The sequence below is a fragment of the Myxocyprinus asiaticus genome, chromosome 11, assembly GCF_019703515.2.
Source record: "Myxocyprinus asiaticus isolate MX2 ecotype Aquarium Trade chromosome 11, UBuf_Myxa_2, whole genome shotgun sequence".
NCBI lineage: Eukaryota > Metazoa > Chordata > Actinopteri > Cypriniformes > Catostomidae > Myxocyprinus > Myxocyprinus asiaticus.
Window position 1 is genome coordinate 29,463,623 of NC_059354.1, and position 13,402 is coordinate 29,477,024.

The 13,402-nt window shown below is 38.1% G+C and overlaps 1 protein-coding gene across 1 annotated transcript in view; it reads right to left on the minus strand.

Moving 5' to 3' along the window:
- Positions 1-10,297, minus strand: part of LOC127448110 (potassium voltage-gated channel subfamily H member 3-like) — a 189,290-nt gene extending 178,993 nt beyond the window's left edge. Inside the window, exon 1 of the mRNA XM_051710409.1 lies at positions 9,986-10,297. Coding sequence (XP_051566369.1) covers positions 9,986-10,061 — 76 coding nt within the window. The 5' untranslated portion in view covers positions 10,062-10,297. The remainder of the gene's footprint in view (positions 1-9,985) is intronic.
- Positions 10,298-13,402: the final 3,105 nt, after the last annotated feature.

Sequence of the window (13,402 nt, forward strand, 5' to 3'; positions counted from 1 at the left end):
AGAAGCCGCAGGAATAACGTTCGAATTGTTGGAATTCCTGAGCATGAGGAGGGCAGAGATATGGTGAAATGCCTAGATGAGCTTTTCCCCGAGCCTGCTCGACATAACAGGCCACAAGCTGGAAATCGAGCGAGCTCACAGAGTCCCGGCTCACAGATCTGCTGTGGGAGACAGGCCCCAACCAATTCTGGCCAGATTTCTGAGATCATCCGATAAAGATCTTGTGTTGCGCCAGGCGAGGAGCAAAGGGAAGCTTTCTTGGAAGAACCATAATGTTTTCTTGTTCCCGGACTTTGCGAGTTCGACAAAAGAGAAATGCGATCGGTTCAAGGAATGTAAGAAAATCTTACATCAGAAAAAGATCTCTTTCACTTTGATGTTTCCGGCCAAACTGAGAATAGAAAGGAAGGTCGGTCGTAAAGTATTCACATGTTCAAATCAGGCAATATCTTTTATAGAATCAATGTCTGAGTAAACCATTGGATGTTTCTCATGTGAGTGGGTCTGACTCGCTGTACTTACTCTTGAGGAAGCTGGGCGACATTTTAGGTTTTTTGCGTTGGCTCCGCCGAGCGGCTGGAGCTTGTTTTGTGAATAACACTTTTCCTTAAAGAAACTTTTGCATTGATGGAAGATTACATTTGCATTGAAGTTCCTGGACAGATTGAGAGTGGACACTACAGATGACCGCAAAATATCTACATGCTCACACAAAGGATGTCTTTTATAAAGCTGACGGATTGTGTAAGTCATGGTATATAATTTTATGCAGCCTCCGAGTGAATTGACTCGATCATCCGGGGAACCGGGATGCCGGTTTTGTTTCTTTTTGTATTGGTTCTGCCTAGCGGCTGGAGATTGTTCTGTTGAATAACACTCCTTTGGAACAGCTGTGGATTAATCTGTTTGTTCTTCGTGCTTATTCCTCCTGCTGGCTGTAGTTTGTTTTGTTGAGTTTTTTTTACGGGACATTGGAATGATTACGTCATCCGCTGAACTCATAACAGCTGGCTCACTGAACATTCGGTTTTATATCAGCTGGAATTTGTTTTGTGGAAGATCACAAAACAATGTCTCACCTTGAGACAGTTCTGTGAATGAATCTACACATTTTTTGTGTTAATTCTTCCTATTAACTGGGTTTATTTCACAAAGTATTTTCTGTTATGTAATTTTGCCTCACAAATTTGTGAGGCAAAATTGAGCATTCCGATGGCAAAGTTGTCGTGGGGACTCGTGGGCGTTCATGGACCTTTTGAGTCTAGAGGGATTGTCGCCGGTTGGCGCTTTCGTGCGCGGGGTTAATGCGCACGTTTTTCTTTTTTCTGTTTTTTTCCGGGGGATGTTCGGGGGTTGATTGTTTCACTAATGGGGAATGTGGTCTGTATAATTTTGTTTTTCACACACAATTTATTTTTTTTATTATATCAATATGTCAGTTGTTAATATGAGTGTACTATCTCTCTCCACATGGAATGCGAATGGGTTGGGGCACCCCATAAAAAGAAGGAAGGTTATTTCTTTTCTTAAATGTAAGAAATATGATATAGTGTTTCTTCAAGAAACACATCTCTCCCCGAAGGAAGCTGAAAAATTTGGGAAGATATGGGGTGGATATGTTTTCTTTAGTGTTGGCTCAAATAAGAGCAAGGGAGTCATTATATTGATTAATAAACATCTACAATTCAAATGTCTCAAACAGACTAAAGATAAATTAGGAAGAGTAATCATTGTTTTAGCTGAAATTCAAGGGCAAAGTCTGATTTTGGCTAATATTTATGCACCTAACGCTGATGATCAGGGCTTTTTTATAGATCTTGAAGGGATGTTGCAAGCCGCTGGCACTCCTCATGATATAATTTTGGGAGGAGACTTTAATCTTTTGATGGATTCAGTCCTTGATCATAGTGAAGCAAAAGTGTGTAAACCCTCTAGAGCAACACTGACGCTTCACAGGATGTGTAAAAAATCTTGGTCTTTCGGATATTTGGAGACTTTTGAACCCATCCGGTAGGGACTATACGTTTTTTTCATCAGTCCATAAGATTTATTCTAGAATAGATTTTTTTTTATATCCAAATCCCTAATTTCATCTGTTGTTGATTGCTCAATTGGAAACATTTTAGTCTCAGATCACACCCTGGTGAGTTTAGAGGTGATGCCACATATAGAGAAAAAGAAATCATATAGTTGGCGCCTTAATGTATCCCTTCTGCAAAATCCTGATTTCCAACAAATGTTAAAGACTGAAATCAATGTTTATATGGAGACCAACTGGTCCTCAGTATCCTCTGTGAGCGTGGCTTGGGAGGCACTTAAAGTGGTTCTTAGGGGCCAGATCATACAGTATGCCTCATTCATCAAAATCCAAAGCACGAGAACTTGTGGAGTTGGAAGGAAATATTAAAAGTGCTGTGGCAGAGCTGAAGCGCCGGATGTCAGCTGATGGCCTCAGAGAATTGACCCAATTGAAATATAGATATAATACTATTTTGTCACGGAAAGTGGAGTTTTGGTTATTCAGGGCAAGACAGTCATACTTTGAGTCAGGTGACAAAGCAGTGAAGCTTTTGGCTAGATATATAAAGCAGAGAGAGTCTTTTTTACTATTCCCTCAGTGAAATCTGCTGGTGGTGAAATATTTACCTCGGCCATTGATATTAATAATGCCTTTAAAGAATTCTATATTGATCTTTATAGTTCCACGTCTTCATCTACTGATGAAGATATTAGAAACTTTGTGGAACCATTAGATCTTCCTAAACTGACGATTGAGCAAAAAAACTCTCTTGATTCTGAGATAACCTTGGAGGAGCTTGACGAGATAATTAAGTCCCTACCTACTCGCAAGGCTCCGGGGCCAGATGGTTTTGCCGCAGAATTTTTTTGATCCTATGCTACAGAACTGGCCCCACTTTTGTTAGAAGTTTATACTGAATCATTAAAGAATGGAAAACTTCCTCCAACCATGACACAAGCCTGGATCAGTCTGATTCTTAAAAAGGACAAAGATCCAAGCGAGTGTAAAAGTTACCATCCAATTTCCCTGATCCAACTAGATGTAAAAATATTGTCAAAAATTTTGGCTAACCGATTAAGTAAAGGTATTTGATATGGTAGAATGGGATTAACTTTTTAAGGTTTTGGAAATATATGGGTTCGGGAGTACATTTATTGGTTGGATTAAGTTACTTTATAGACACCCTGTAGCAGCGGTACAAACAAATGGATTAATTTCAGATTATTTTACTCTGAATAGGGGCACTCGACAGGGTTGCCCACTTTCCCCATTATTGTTCTGTCTTGCCCTGAAACCATTAGCAGCCGCGATAAGAAAGGAGGATGATTTTCCAGGGGTGACAGCAGGAGGTGTGGCGCATAAGCTTCTGCTTAACGCAGATTATATTTTATTATTTGTCTCTGAACCTACTAGATCTATGCCTTGCCTCCACAGAATTATTCATTCCTTTTCCAAGTTCTCGGGATACAGAGTCAATTGGTCTAAATCCGAAGCTTTGGCGCTGACAGCGTACTGCCCAGAAACGGCTTTCCAGCCGGGCGCCTTGCAGTGGCCCAAACAGGGCATTAAGTATTTGGGGATTTTATTCCCAGCAAATTTGTCTGATTTAGTTAGAGTTAATTTTGACCCTTTAATAAACAGTTTTTCGAGCGATGTGGACAGGTGGGCTTCATTACATTTATCGATGATTGGGAAGGTTAATGTTATTAAAATGAATTGTATTCCAAAATTCAACTACCTGCTTCAGTCTCTCCCTGTAGATGTCCCCCTCTCTTATTTCAAGCAATTTGATAGCATAGCGAAGTCCTTTATTTGGAATGGTAAGCGCCCCAGGTTAAATTTCAATAAGTTACATAGGCCATTTGACAAAGGTGGGCTAGGCCTACCCAAGATTTTGTTTTATTATTATGCATTCGGTCTTAGACATTTGGCTCATTGGTCGCTTCCACCTGAGAGAGCCCCTCCCTGGTTTTGTATTGAAAAGGAAGTTCTTGCCCCTATCTCGCCACTGCAAAGCCTTTCGATCAAACTAGCCGGAGAGGTTAAGTCGCACCCCGTTATTTTGCATTTGCACTCGATATGGACAAAAGTGTCCAGAGTGTTTAATTCGGATATTTATTTAAACGCAGCCTCGAGCATATGGCAGAACCCTAAACTATGTATTAATAAGTCCCCTTTTTGTTGGTCAGATTGGATTGTGAGGGGGGTTAATGCACTTGGTGACCTATATGAGGGTGGAGTATTTAGACCTTTTGAAAATTTGGTTCAACATTTTGGCATTCCCAGATCTCAGTTTTATAAGTATTTACAGCTTCGCCACCTACTCTGCACTATTTTTGGGAGTGGCACGCACACCCCTAAAGCGGCAGGTGCTTTGGGAGAGGTGATTGCTGCTTTTGGAAAAGGCCATGAAGCATCAGTGTATTACTCCCTACTAATTCAGAGTCTGGGGGATGGAGCCTTGACTTCTCTCAAGAGAGTATGGGAAAAAGATTTGAATTTGGTATTAGAGGATGGAGTGTGGACTAAGATTCTTAAAAATGTCAAGTCTGTATCTAGAGATGCAAGGGTTCGCCTTATGTAATTTAAGATTTTACATAGATTTTATTGGACCCCCTCAAGATTATATAGGCTTGGTCTTAAAGACACACCCACTTGCTGGCGATGCCAGTCAGAAGTTGGATACACTACCCAAGTCTTTTGGGGGTATGTTAAGATCCAGGAGTTTTGGTTGAGGTTTCAAAGGTATTTGTGTGACGTTTTGAACACTCAGGTTTTGCTTTGTCCCAGACTCTGTATTTTGGGTGATGGGGCGGTCATGCATTTAGGGGATAATCATATAAAAAATTGGGTTATGACCAGTCTCATGATCGGCAGGCAAGTAATTTTAAGGGGTTGGAAGTCAAGTGGAGCACCCTCTTTTTCAGAGTGGTGTGTGGAAATGGGGAGGGTAGCTGCATTTGAAGAGGCAGTAAGTAGAAGGCTGGGGTTTAGGGACTTATTTGCAAAAAAATGGGGCAAATATTTAGTTTTTTGGGGGGACTCTCGGGGAGGGGATGTGGAGAGTGTAGTTTAGTTTAATCATGTATGTTTATTATTATTTTATTTATTTATTTGTGTATATATATATATATATATATATATATATATATATATATATATATATATATATATATATATATATATATATGTGTGTGTATGTATATATATATATATATATATATATTATTTTTTTGGATTGTGTGTGTGTTATGTGGGACCACAGGGGTGTTCGTTAGGGGTCAGGGTGGGATTGTATTAGTAGGGTTTATATGTAAAATGTTGATTCATTATATATGAGTTTTTTCCACTGTCATATGCATATGAATCAATAAAAATGTTAATTACCAAAAAATATATGCAGCCACACATACAGTATAAGCCAATCCTCCTTGATCCTAAATTCATCTGTGACTCTGGTGCTCAAGTCTGGTGCATTTCTGTGCTGTCTAAATTCCAAAAGTTCGGTAAAAACTTTTAATCTTTTTTCAGCATATTTTTGAAAATAATTAAGTCTAAAATAATCTAATCTAATCTAACCGAATCGTGACCAAATTTCAGATTTTACGATGCATCGTAATCATTAATTAAAGAATTGTAATCGAATCATTGTCAGAGCTAATCATTAAAACCCTAGGTGCTAGGCTGAGTGTTTACAAGGGTATTGCTGCACGGTTGCTAAGGTGTTCAAGGTGGTTGCTAGGTGGTTGCTTACTGGCCCAAGTTAAAAGATATGATATTATGATCCCTAGATATGGCTCAGGTCTCTCCTTCAGTGTAACCAAAGTGATTTTTTTGCCCCTTGTTTTAAATCCAATCACTTTGACAAGTAATAGTAAACATTTCCTTAACAAGCTGCACGATTTATTTATGTTTGAAGCACAAATTGTGCATAATGAGTTGCATACTGAAGTTTAGTACTTCGGGTTAGGTGTATTAAACTCTGCATTAAACCCTGTACCCTGTTACTGTGGAATCCTCAGTATGACCAATAGTAAAAGAAAAGTTAGCCTTAGCAAACACCATGAAAGACCAGCCAAAAGAGAAAGAGACAGACCGACAGACAGAGCGAGATATAAGCAGGACTAGAAGAAAACAGAAGAAGAAAACAGATCACATCTGACTGCTTCACACAGGTGCAAGAAAACTGGTCAAAATGGCTGACTGAAACAAATACAGAAGGGCGGTCTGCAGCAGACTTGATGTGCTCAAGTGGGAGCAATGTGTGTGTTGGAGTGTGTAATTACAGAGAGCAGAAGGACAAAATTATTATATACGATCCACTAATATAAGGACTTTTTGGCTCAATTAAGACATTTCTGGCATGAGCCCCTACGGCCGTATAAATATGGGAGCAGTGGTTTGACCAGACTACAGAGATTATGAAATTCATCAAATTCCAAGTTTCCCTTCTTATATTAAAGCTATTTTATCTAATTTTCACAGCTATATTCAATGAATTATTGAGCAATGCTTTTCTTTTACAGATATACACATACAGTATATAAAAGGCAAACCTTATTTTTAATACACAAATGTGAGCGTGCATGAGTTGGCACTTAAGGAACATGTTAAATACATTGTCTAAAGAGTCTCCTAATAGTGGAAATTCTTTTGTGATGTATTTGCTTGACTTTACGAATTTATGAAACTTCTTGATGTGGTGGAGAACAACACAGATGTTGATTGGGTGATTTACTCATCCTTACTGCTTCTTTGTATCGTCATGCTGTCACATTGATTTGATCAATTTCAGATCATACAGTTCACTTCATAGCTTCTGTGTCTCAACTGATGTCAAAGTTAACATGACTGACATCTTGGCATGATCACTCTAGCATTTTACCTTACAATATTTGTATTTGGGCTCTTAAGCCATGCTTAAAAATAAACGACTCTTTTGTTTTTGTTTGGTTGCATAATTATCTGGTTTTGTGATTTAACATTGCTCACAAAGGCCCAGATGAATTCTTGACACTGGCGGCAGTTAATTATGATGACTGCACTCGTTTTGCTTGTTAAGAGCTTCACTTTCACTTTCTGTGAAATTGAAGCTCTTAACAATGAACACTTTGCCTGGTTGGCTTTTTTTTTAGCTCACGTCCACATTCAAGGGTTAAATGTGCAGTGAGTTATGATGTCTATGGATCAACACATCTATAACAGATGGAGGAGGGTTTGTCTAATATCTTCATGCTCAATAGGAGACAACAACAACAACAACAAAATGTATCTTGCATGGGTGTAAGGTCAGTCAGAATAATCTAGAAAGCCTCGCATTATGAATTCATACTCTGAGAATATCACAGACCCGTCAGAAGTTTGAGCCGTCACTTCCTGGCAGAATCTGTAAATTGAATGTACCTGTGTAAATCAGAGCCCAAAAACAGCAACTATGCCCTTTCTCTGGGCCTGACTTTGAACTCCTCTCAAATGGCACTGAGCCAGCAAAACTCTCTCTGCCCTTCTCGCTCTTTCTCTCTGTCATCAAGCAGCAGAATAAAACCTTTGATAATGCACATCTTGAGTTAAAGGGTTAGTTCAACCAAAAATGAAAATTCTCTTATCATTTACTCACCCTCATGCCACCCCAGATGTGTATGACTTTCTTTCTTCAGCAGAACACAAATTAAGATTTTTAGAAGAATATCTCAGCTCTGTAGGTCCATACAATGCAAGTGAATGGTGAAGCAGCGTGAACTGATTCCCCTCATGGACGTGCATTGGAAAGCGACCGCAATTAAACAATTATAGTGAAAAGAACTTAAATATTGATCTGTTTCTCATCAAAAGAGATCGTTTCGCTTTAAAAAACATTCAGTTTAAACACTGGAGTCGTATGTATTACTTTTTCTACGACTGTCTGTGCTTTTTGGAGCTTTAAAATGCTGATCACCTTCCACTTGCATTGTATGGACCTACATTGCTGAGATATTGTTCTAAAAATCTTTGTTTGTGTTCTACTGAAGAAAGAAAGTCATAATTTTTATTTTTGGGTGAACTATCCCTTTAAGAGCCAGCCAACTCTCACACCATGTCCTAACCAGGCACAACAGTGGCATCTCTCCATCTCTTCCATGTTAATTAGAAGTTTTGTCATAACCTCCCCTGACCACGACAAGCAATGAGTGACAGGACATTTTGTCAATCACGCCGTCAATCAGAGTAGCCCCACCCACAGTGAAATCTCATTGTTCCAAAATTCTGTGATCTCACATTGGCTGTGATTCTCTATTCATGGTCATGATGCTTTTTCTCTTGACACAGACCAGCTCCATCTATGTTAATTTGTTCATCACTGATAGGATAAGTTAACAAAAAACAAAAACACACACACAAAAAAACAAAAACAAAAAAACATCTCCTGATCGGTCACAAGACATGCAAGAACATTTGACTCCCGTGTCTTATGACCAGTCATGACACACCTGATTTGAATGCGTGAATGAGATTTAAGAGCTACAGTGGAAGGCAAGATTTTCTGTGAATAACAGTACAAATAATGGTCTGTTCCTCATACAAAGCTATCGTATGGCTTGAAATATACAGAATAGTGTACAAGTCATAAGGACTACTTTTATGGAACCTTTCCTGTGCTGTTTTGTCCTTGTTGGTGGTTAACAGCCCCTGGTAACAGTTTACTACCTTTGCATGAAAAGAGCAGCCAGGACATACTGTAAACATCTCCTATTGTGTTCCACTGAAGAAAGAAAATCATACAGGTTTGGAGTGGCATGAGGGTGGGTAAATGATAACAGAATTTTCATTTATTTAAGTGTAGTACTCACTGACACGATAGCATAAGAATGGAACAACCCTTGAGCAGTTGGTCTACAAATTTTCAGATACCAGCCCATACTTTAACCACTAGAATACAGCACCCCCACTAAAATAATTTAGGGATCCCTACTTCATTGGAAAGACTCAAGCCACATTTCCATGTTAGCGACCCGCCTTCCACCCACACACCCACTGCGCACCTGGAGCGCACACCAGTTACTCATCCCTTCTGTTCAAAAAATACTTTACAAACTAAACATAAGATACAGAGCAGTGGCTTTAAATGCTAGTCTTGACAGTTTCTGCGAGACAGAGTTCAGCTTCTCACAATTGTCTGCAGTGCTGGAGTAGTGACAGATGTACCTGTTTTGCTCTTTAAAAGCCTCTTTTTTTTAACTAGATGAGCAGTCTAGATGTTTTTTTTTTGTTTGTTTGTTTGTTTGTTTGTTTGTTTTTTACCATATTACAGTGCACTGTTCTTACAGTTCCTCCAGATTATATGATTATGTGAGATGCTGAGAATAAACTGAGACAACATGTACTCAAGATGCTGAGGAACAGAGCGCACCACAGAACAACCCCAGTAAGCAAATAACACAACCCACACTCAGTGAGACAGCGAAATGCAAGTATAATTCCCTGTCTTTAAGACTGATTAAGTTCAATTGAGCATTAACCAGAGCTGGTAGTTGACAAACAACCTGGACGTTAATTTTTTTATTCAACATTAACATTTATATTAATGTATATTATTGTTTGTTTATTAATTTAGATATTGTTACAGTTGGTCGTTTTTTATTACTAACTTTTTTCAATATTTTTATAAACCTGTTAGCAGTTCAATAAAATAGTCCTGCGTTGTGACAAATGAATATTCAAACATTACATGGTCTCTCATACACTACTTTTATGTGCAAATATTCTGCCTTCTTGTAAATGCCTTCAGTAATTATTTTACAACCTATGTTGAGAATAAAATGAATTCAGTTTACCACATGCATGCATAAATGAGATTCAACTGTTGCAATTTAAGCACTGGTGCAAATAGCTTTGGAAATGATAGTGAAATTCGCGCAAAGCACTTTGTATTTGCATTTGACACTTTGGTGAATAAAAACGGTAAGTTGGTACGCTCTGTGCACTTACGGGTGCCATCGAAACGGGTGGCGATGGTGTCGAGGAAGGTGTTCTGCGGGGCCAGCAGCCCTCTCATCACGGGCATTCTGGTGCGGGTCGACTGCGTCCTCCTCCCGCCTCTGCGCCCTGCTGGGGCAGTCGACTCCTGCTCAGCCCCGAACCCGGGTAAGAATCGGGATGTTCCGGGCGCGCATCCTAGACCCTGCAGGAGCGCCCCGATCCGTGATACGCGCGGCTCCACTTTTGCAGCTCAACAGTGACCATATCCCGCAACGGAAAGCACGCGTAACTTTTTTATATCATGTTACAAAGAAGGCGAAAATCCAAATGTGTGTCTCTCTGAAGCTAGTTGGAGCAGAGATGAACCTGTGCGTAACGGCAGCCCTGGAGACTGGCTAGGCGACTGCGCACTAATACCGTGTGGACTCTGCCACCAGGATCCTTCTCTCTACATCTATATTACTGGCTTTATCTAGTTGCTATAACCAGCAGATGTCATGTCACGTGGTGAGCATAGGCTCGTGCGGTGGCCAGAACCATTTCACTCAAGTGAAAGTCAGTTTATTGTCTTTTTTTTTTTTTTTTTAATGGAAGATTCGTTATTCACAAGATGGTTGGGCAACAAACCAAATTTTACGCAAATTATTGTGTTAAACCAGGAAAGGAAAGATAACTGTTACATATTGTATTTGTAATGATTTGTTCCATCTGTATCTTGTTTTTTTTTTTTTTTTTAAATGATACCCTGACTATTGTTTGAAACCTTTTGTATTATTTTATGTTGAATGACAAACGCACCATGTGAGTATCAGACAATAAATATACGATTTCAAATATTACCATTAAAGTACAGCAATTGTATTTCATTGTGGTAGAAATACTGGATTTCATAAATAGGTTTAGAGAAAAGCATAAAAAATAGTACAAGGTATACAAGGTAACTTTATGTATGTCTTAACCACTGGAGCCATATGGATTACTTTTATGTTGCCTTTATGTGCTGTTTGGATCTTTTGAGTTCTGGTCACCACACTGTAAAAAATGTCTGTAATTTTAACTGTAAAAGATCAAAAGACTGTAAAAATGCTACAGAATAAAAAAAGAAAAAAGAAAACGTTAATTGATTAACGAGTATTAACTGTAAAAAAAAATACAGTAAAACATTGTAATATATTTTAAAAGACAATACAGTAGTTTTTACAATAAAATGTTGTAAAAAAATATGTAAAAAGTATGATTTTCCTGTATAATTAATGGTAAAAATGTACATTATGTTTAACAAGAGAGTACATGTAATTTGTTGTTAAAATTGCATTCCCACAATTCCCTGCATGACCCATCATATTTCATTATATTTTATGGGAATTGTTATGTTTCTTCTTATTTTTAATATCAGTTATGTACATTGGGGTGTTCTGTGTTATATTTAATGTAGTTTAGTTAATGTTTACTGCATTATTTAAATGTCACATGTGTTACCCAGATGGTGTTTAGTGTTTGTGTGAGTGACACAGAACTGTCTCTACATGTTTATTGGTCATTGCTCCTGAAAGAGCAACTATTAGTGAACTTCATGTCATCATGTGCCCTTCTGTAATTTTTATGGTGATGAACCATAAAGTAAAACCTTATAAAGTAAAAAAGCAGATTTTTACAGTTTCAGAAGATCAAGTTTATGACGTTTTCTTACTGTAAATTTAACAGATTTTTTTTACAGTGCTAGTGTTTTAAACTGTAAAATGTACAGGTTGTTCTGTAAATTTGTTTACATTTTTACTGTATGTTTTACATAATTATTCTGGCAACCACAGCTGCCAGTTTGTTTGTTTATTTTTTTTATTTTTTGGTAAAAAAATGTTTAGTTGTTGTTTTTTTTTACAGTGTATTTACTTGCTTTGTGAGGACCAACGGGGCTGAGATATTCTTCTAAAAATCTTTGTTTGTGTTCTCCTGTAGAAAGACAGTCATACACATCTGGGATGGCTTAAAGGTGAGTAAATGATGAGAGAATTTTAATTTTTGGGTGAACAATCACTTTAATCTAGATGCCCAAAACATTACAAAGGAGTTGTAATATTACACGTTACAGACTGTAAAAGTTACTAGTAGGTCATCAGTGTTGTACAAAATGTACTTGTGTTTATCCTTTTATACAGTTTGGAATTTTACAATGCCTTGCAATTCTATGTTTGCAGTATCACCAGTATTGGCCATGCGCATGTTGTTGTTGTTATTTAATGCATCATGCATTCTCTTCTAAAATCAAACAAACAAAACAGATAAAACAGCATAAACTGGGTTGGCTGCTCGTAGTTGGTTAAAAGGTGCACTCAGTAACTTGCTGCATCATTCAAAATCAGTAGTTTTCAGTTACAGATGCCATTGTAGAAATTCATTATTCTCAGTCAGCCATGATTAATTTAATCCAATAGTGAAAGTGTCCAATAACAAACCGGTTACTGAAATTAAGCAAGTAGTATTTGGCTGGTCAAGTGACTCAACATGGCAGCCCCCATGAGGGGACTCTCTCCACGTTCAATAAAACAGCTTTTATCCACAATATTCTCAGTGCAGCGAGTCCACTGTATTTCACAAGGTGGGTGAAATTTCTGGTTGGCTAGCGGAAGTGCGATTGGTTGCCGTTTTGTGTGTAGCCGGTCACTGCTTGCTTGTGTGTCATGCAGTTAGATTCTTGCTTTTTAAATGTTGTAAGATGTCTTAAAAATTTCCCTGACAATGTGTGCAGTTAATGGTTATCTTAATAATCAAGCGAAACTAAAGTTTTGTCTAAAACAGCAATGTTATGATCAGAAACCACTCGCAAAGCAAAGCGCTCCAGTCCCAGATGCTGCTTCTTCAATCAGCTGTCTACAGAAGGATTGACTTAGGAACATCTGTTTGAAAAAGTTTGAAAAATTTGTTTGTGTGCTCTTTTCACTTTATTGGCAAGACGTCAACAGCAGGGATTACTTATATTATCCACGTTACAGTCCGGGTACGATAGACGTCCAGAAATGAAGCACGATGAATTACATATAAACAATAGCATTATTGTGCTAACAGGCGTGTGTACATGTGCTGAAAGTTCATTAGGCATTTTGAGAGTTTGTTCATTTCTTTTTAGCATCTTTTTTGTGAATGCTTCACATGTTTTGAAATGGCATTATTAATGAGTATAAAAAGGAACTGTGTTTTTCCTGAACTGTCTGTGAGTAGTGACAATGTTTTCAACTGTTTTCATGCTTTGATGCTAAATGGATAAATTCTACAGTGGAAGACCATAATTATTAGATGAGACATGTACAGTAGTGAGATGTTTTATCACATTTGAAGTTAACTGTATTCTGATTGTCCTCTGCCCTGCATTTTTCCTGCCTGCAGTTCACTTTCTTTTGAGTGTCTTTGCATGTAGTTCTTTTTGTACAG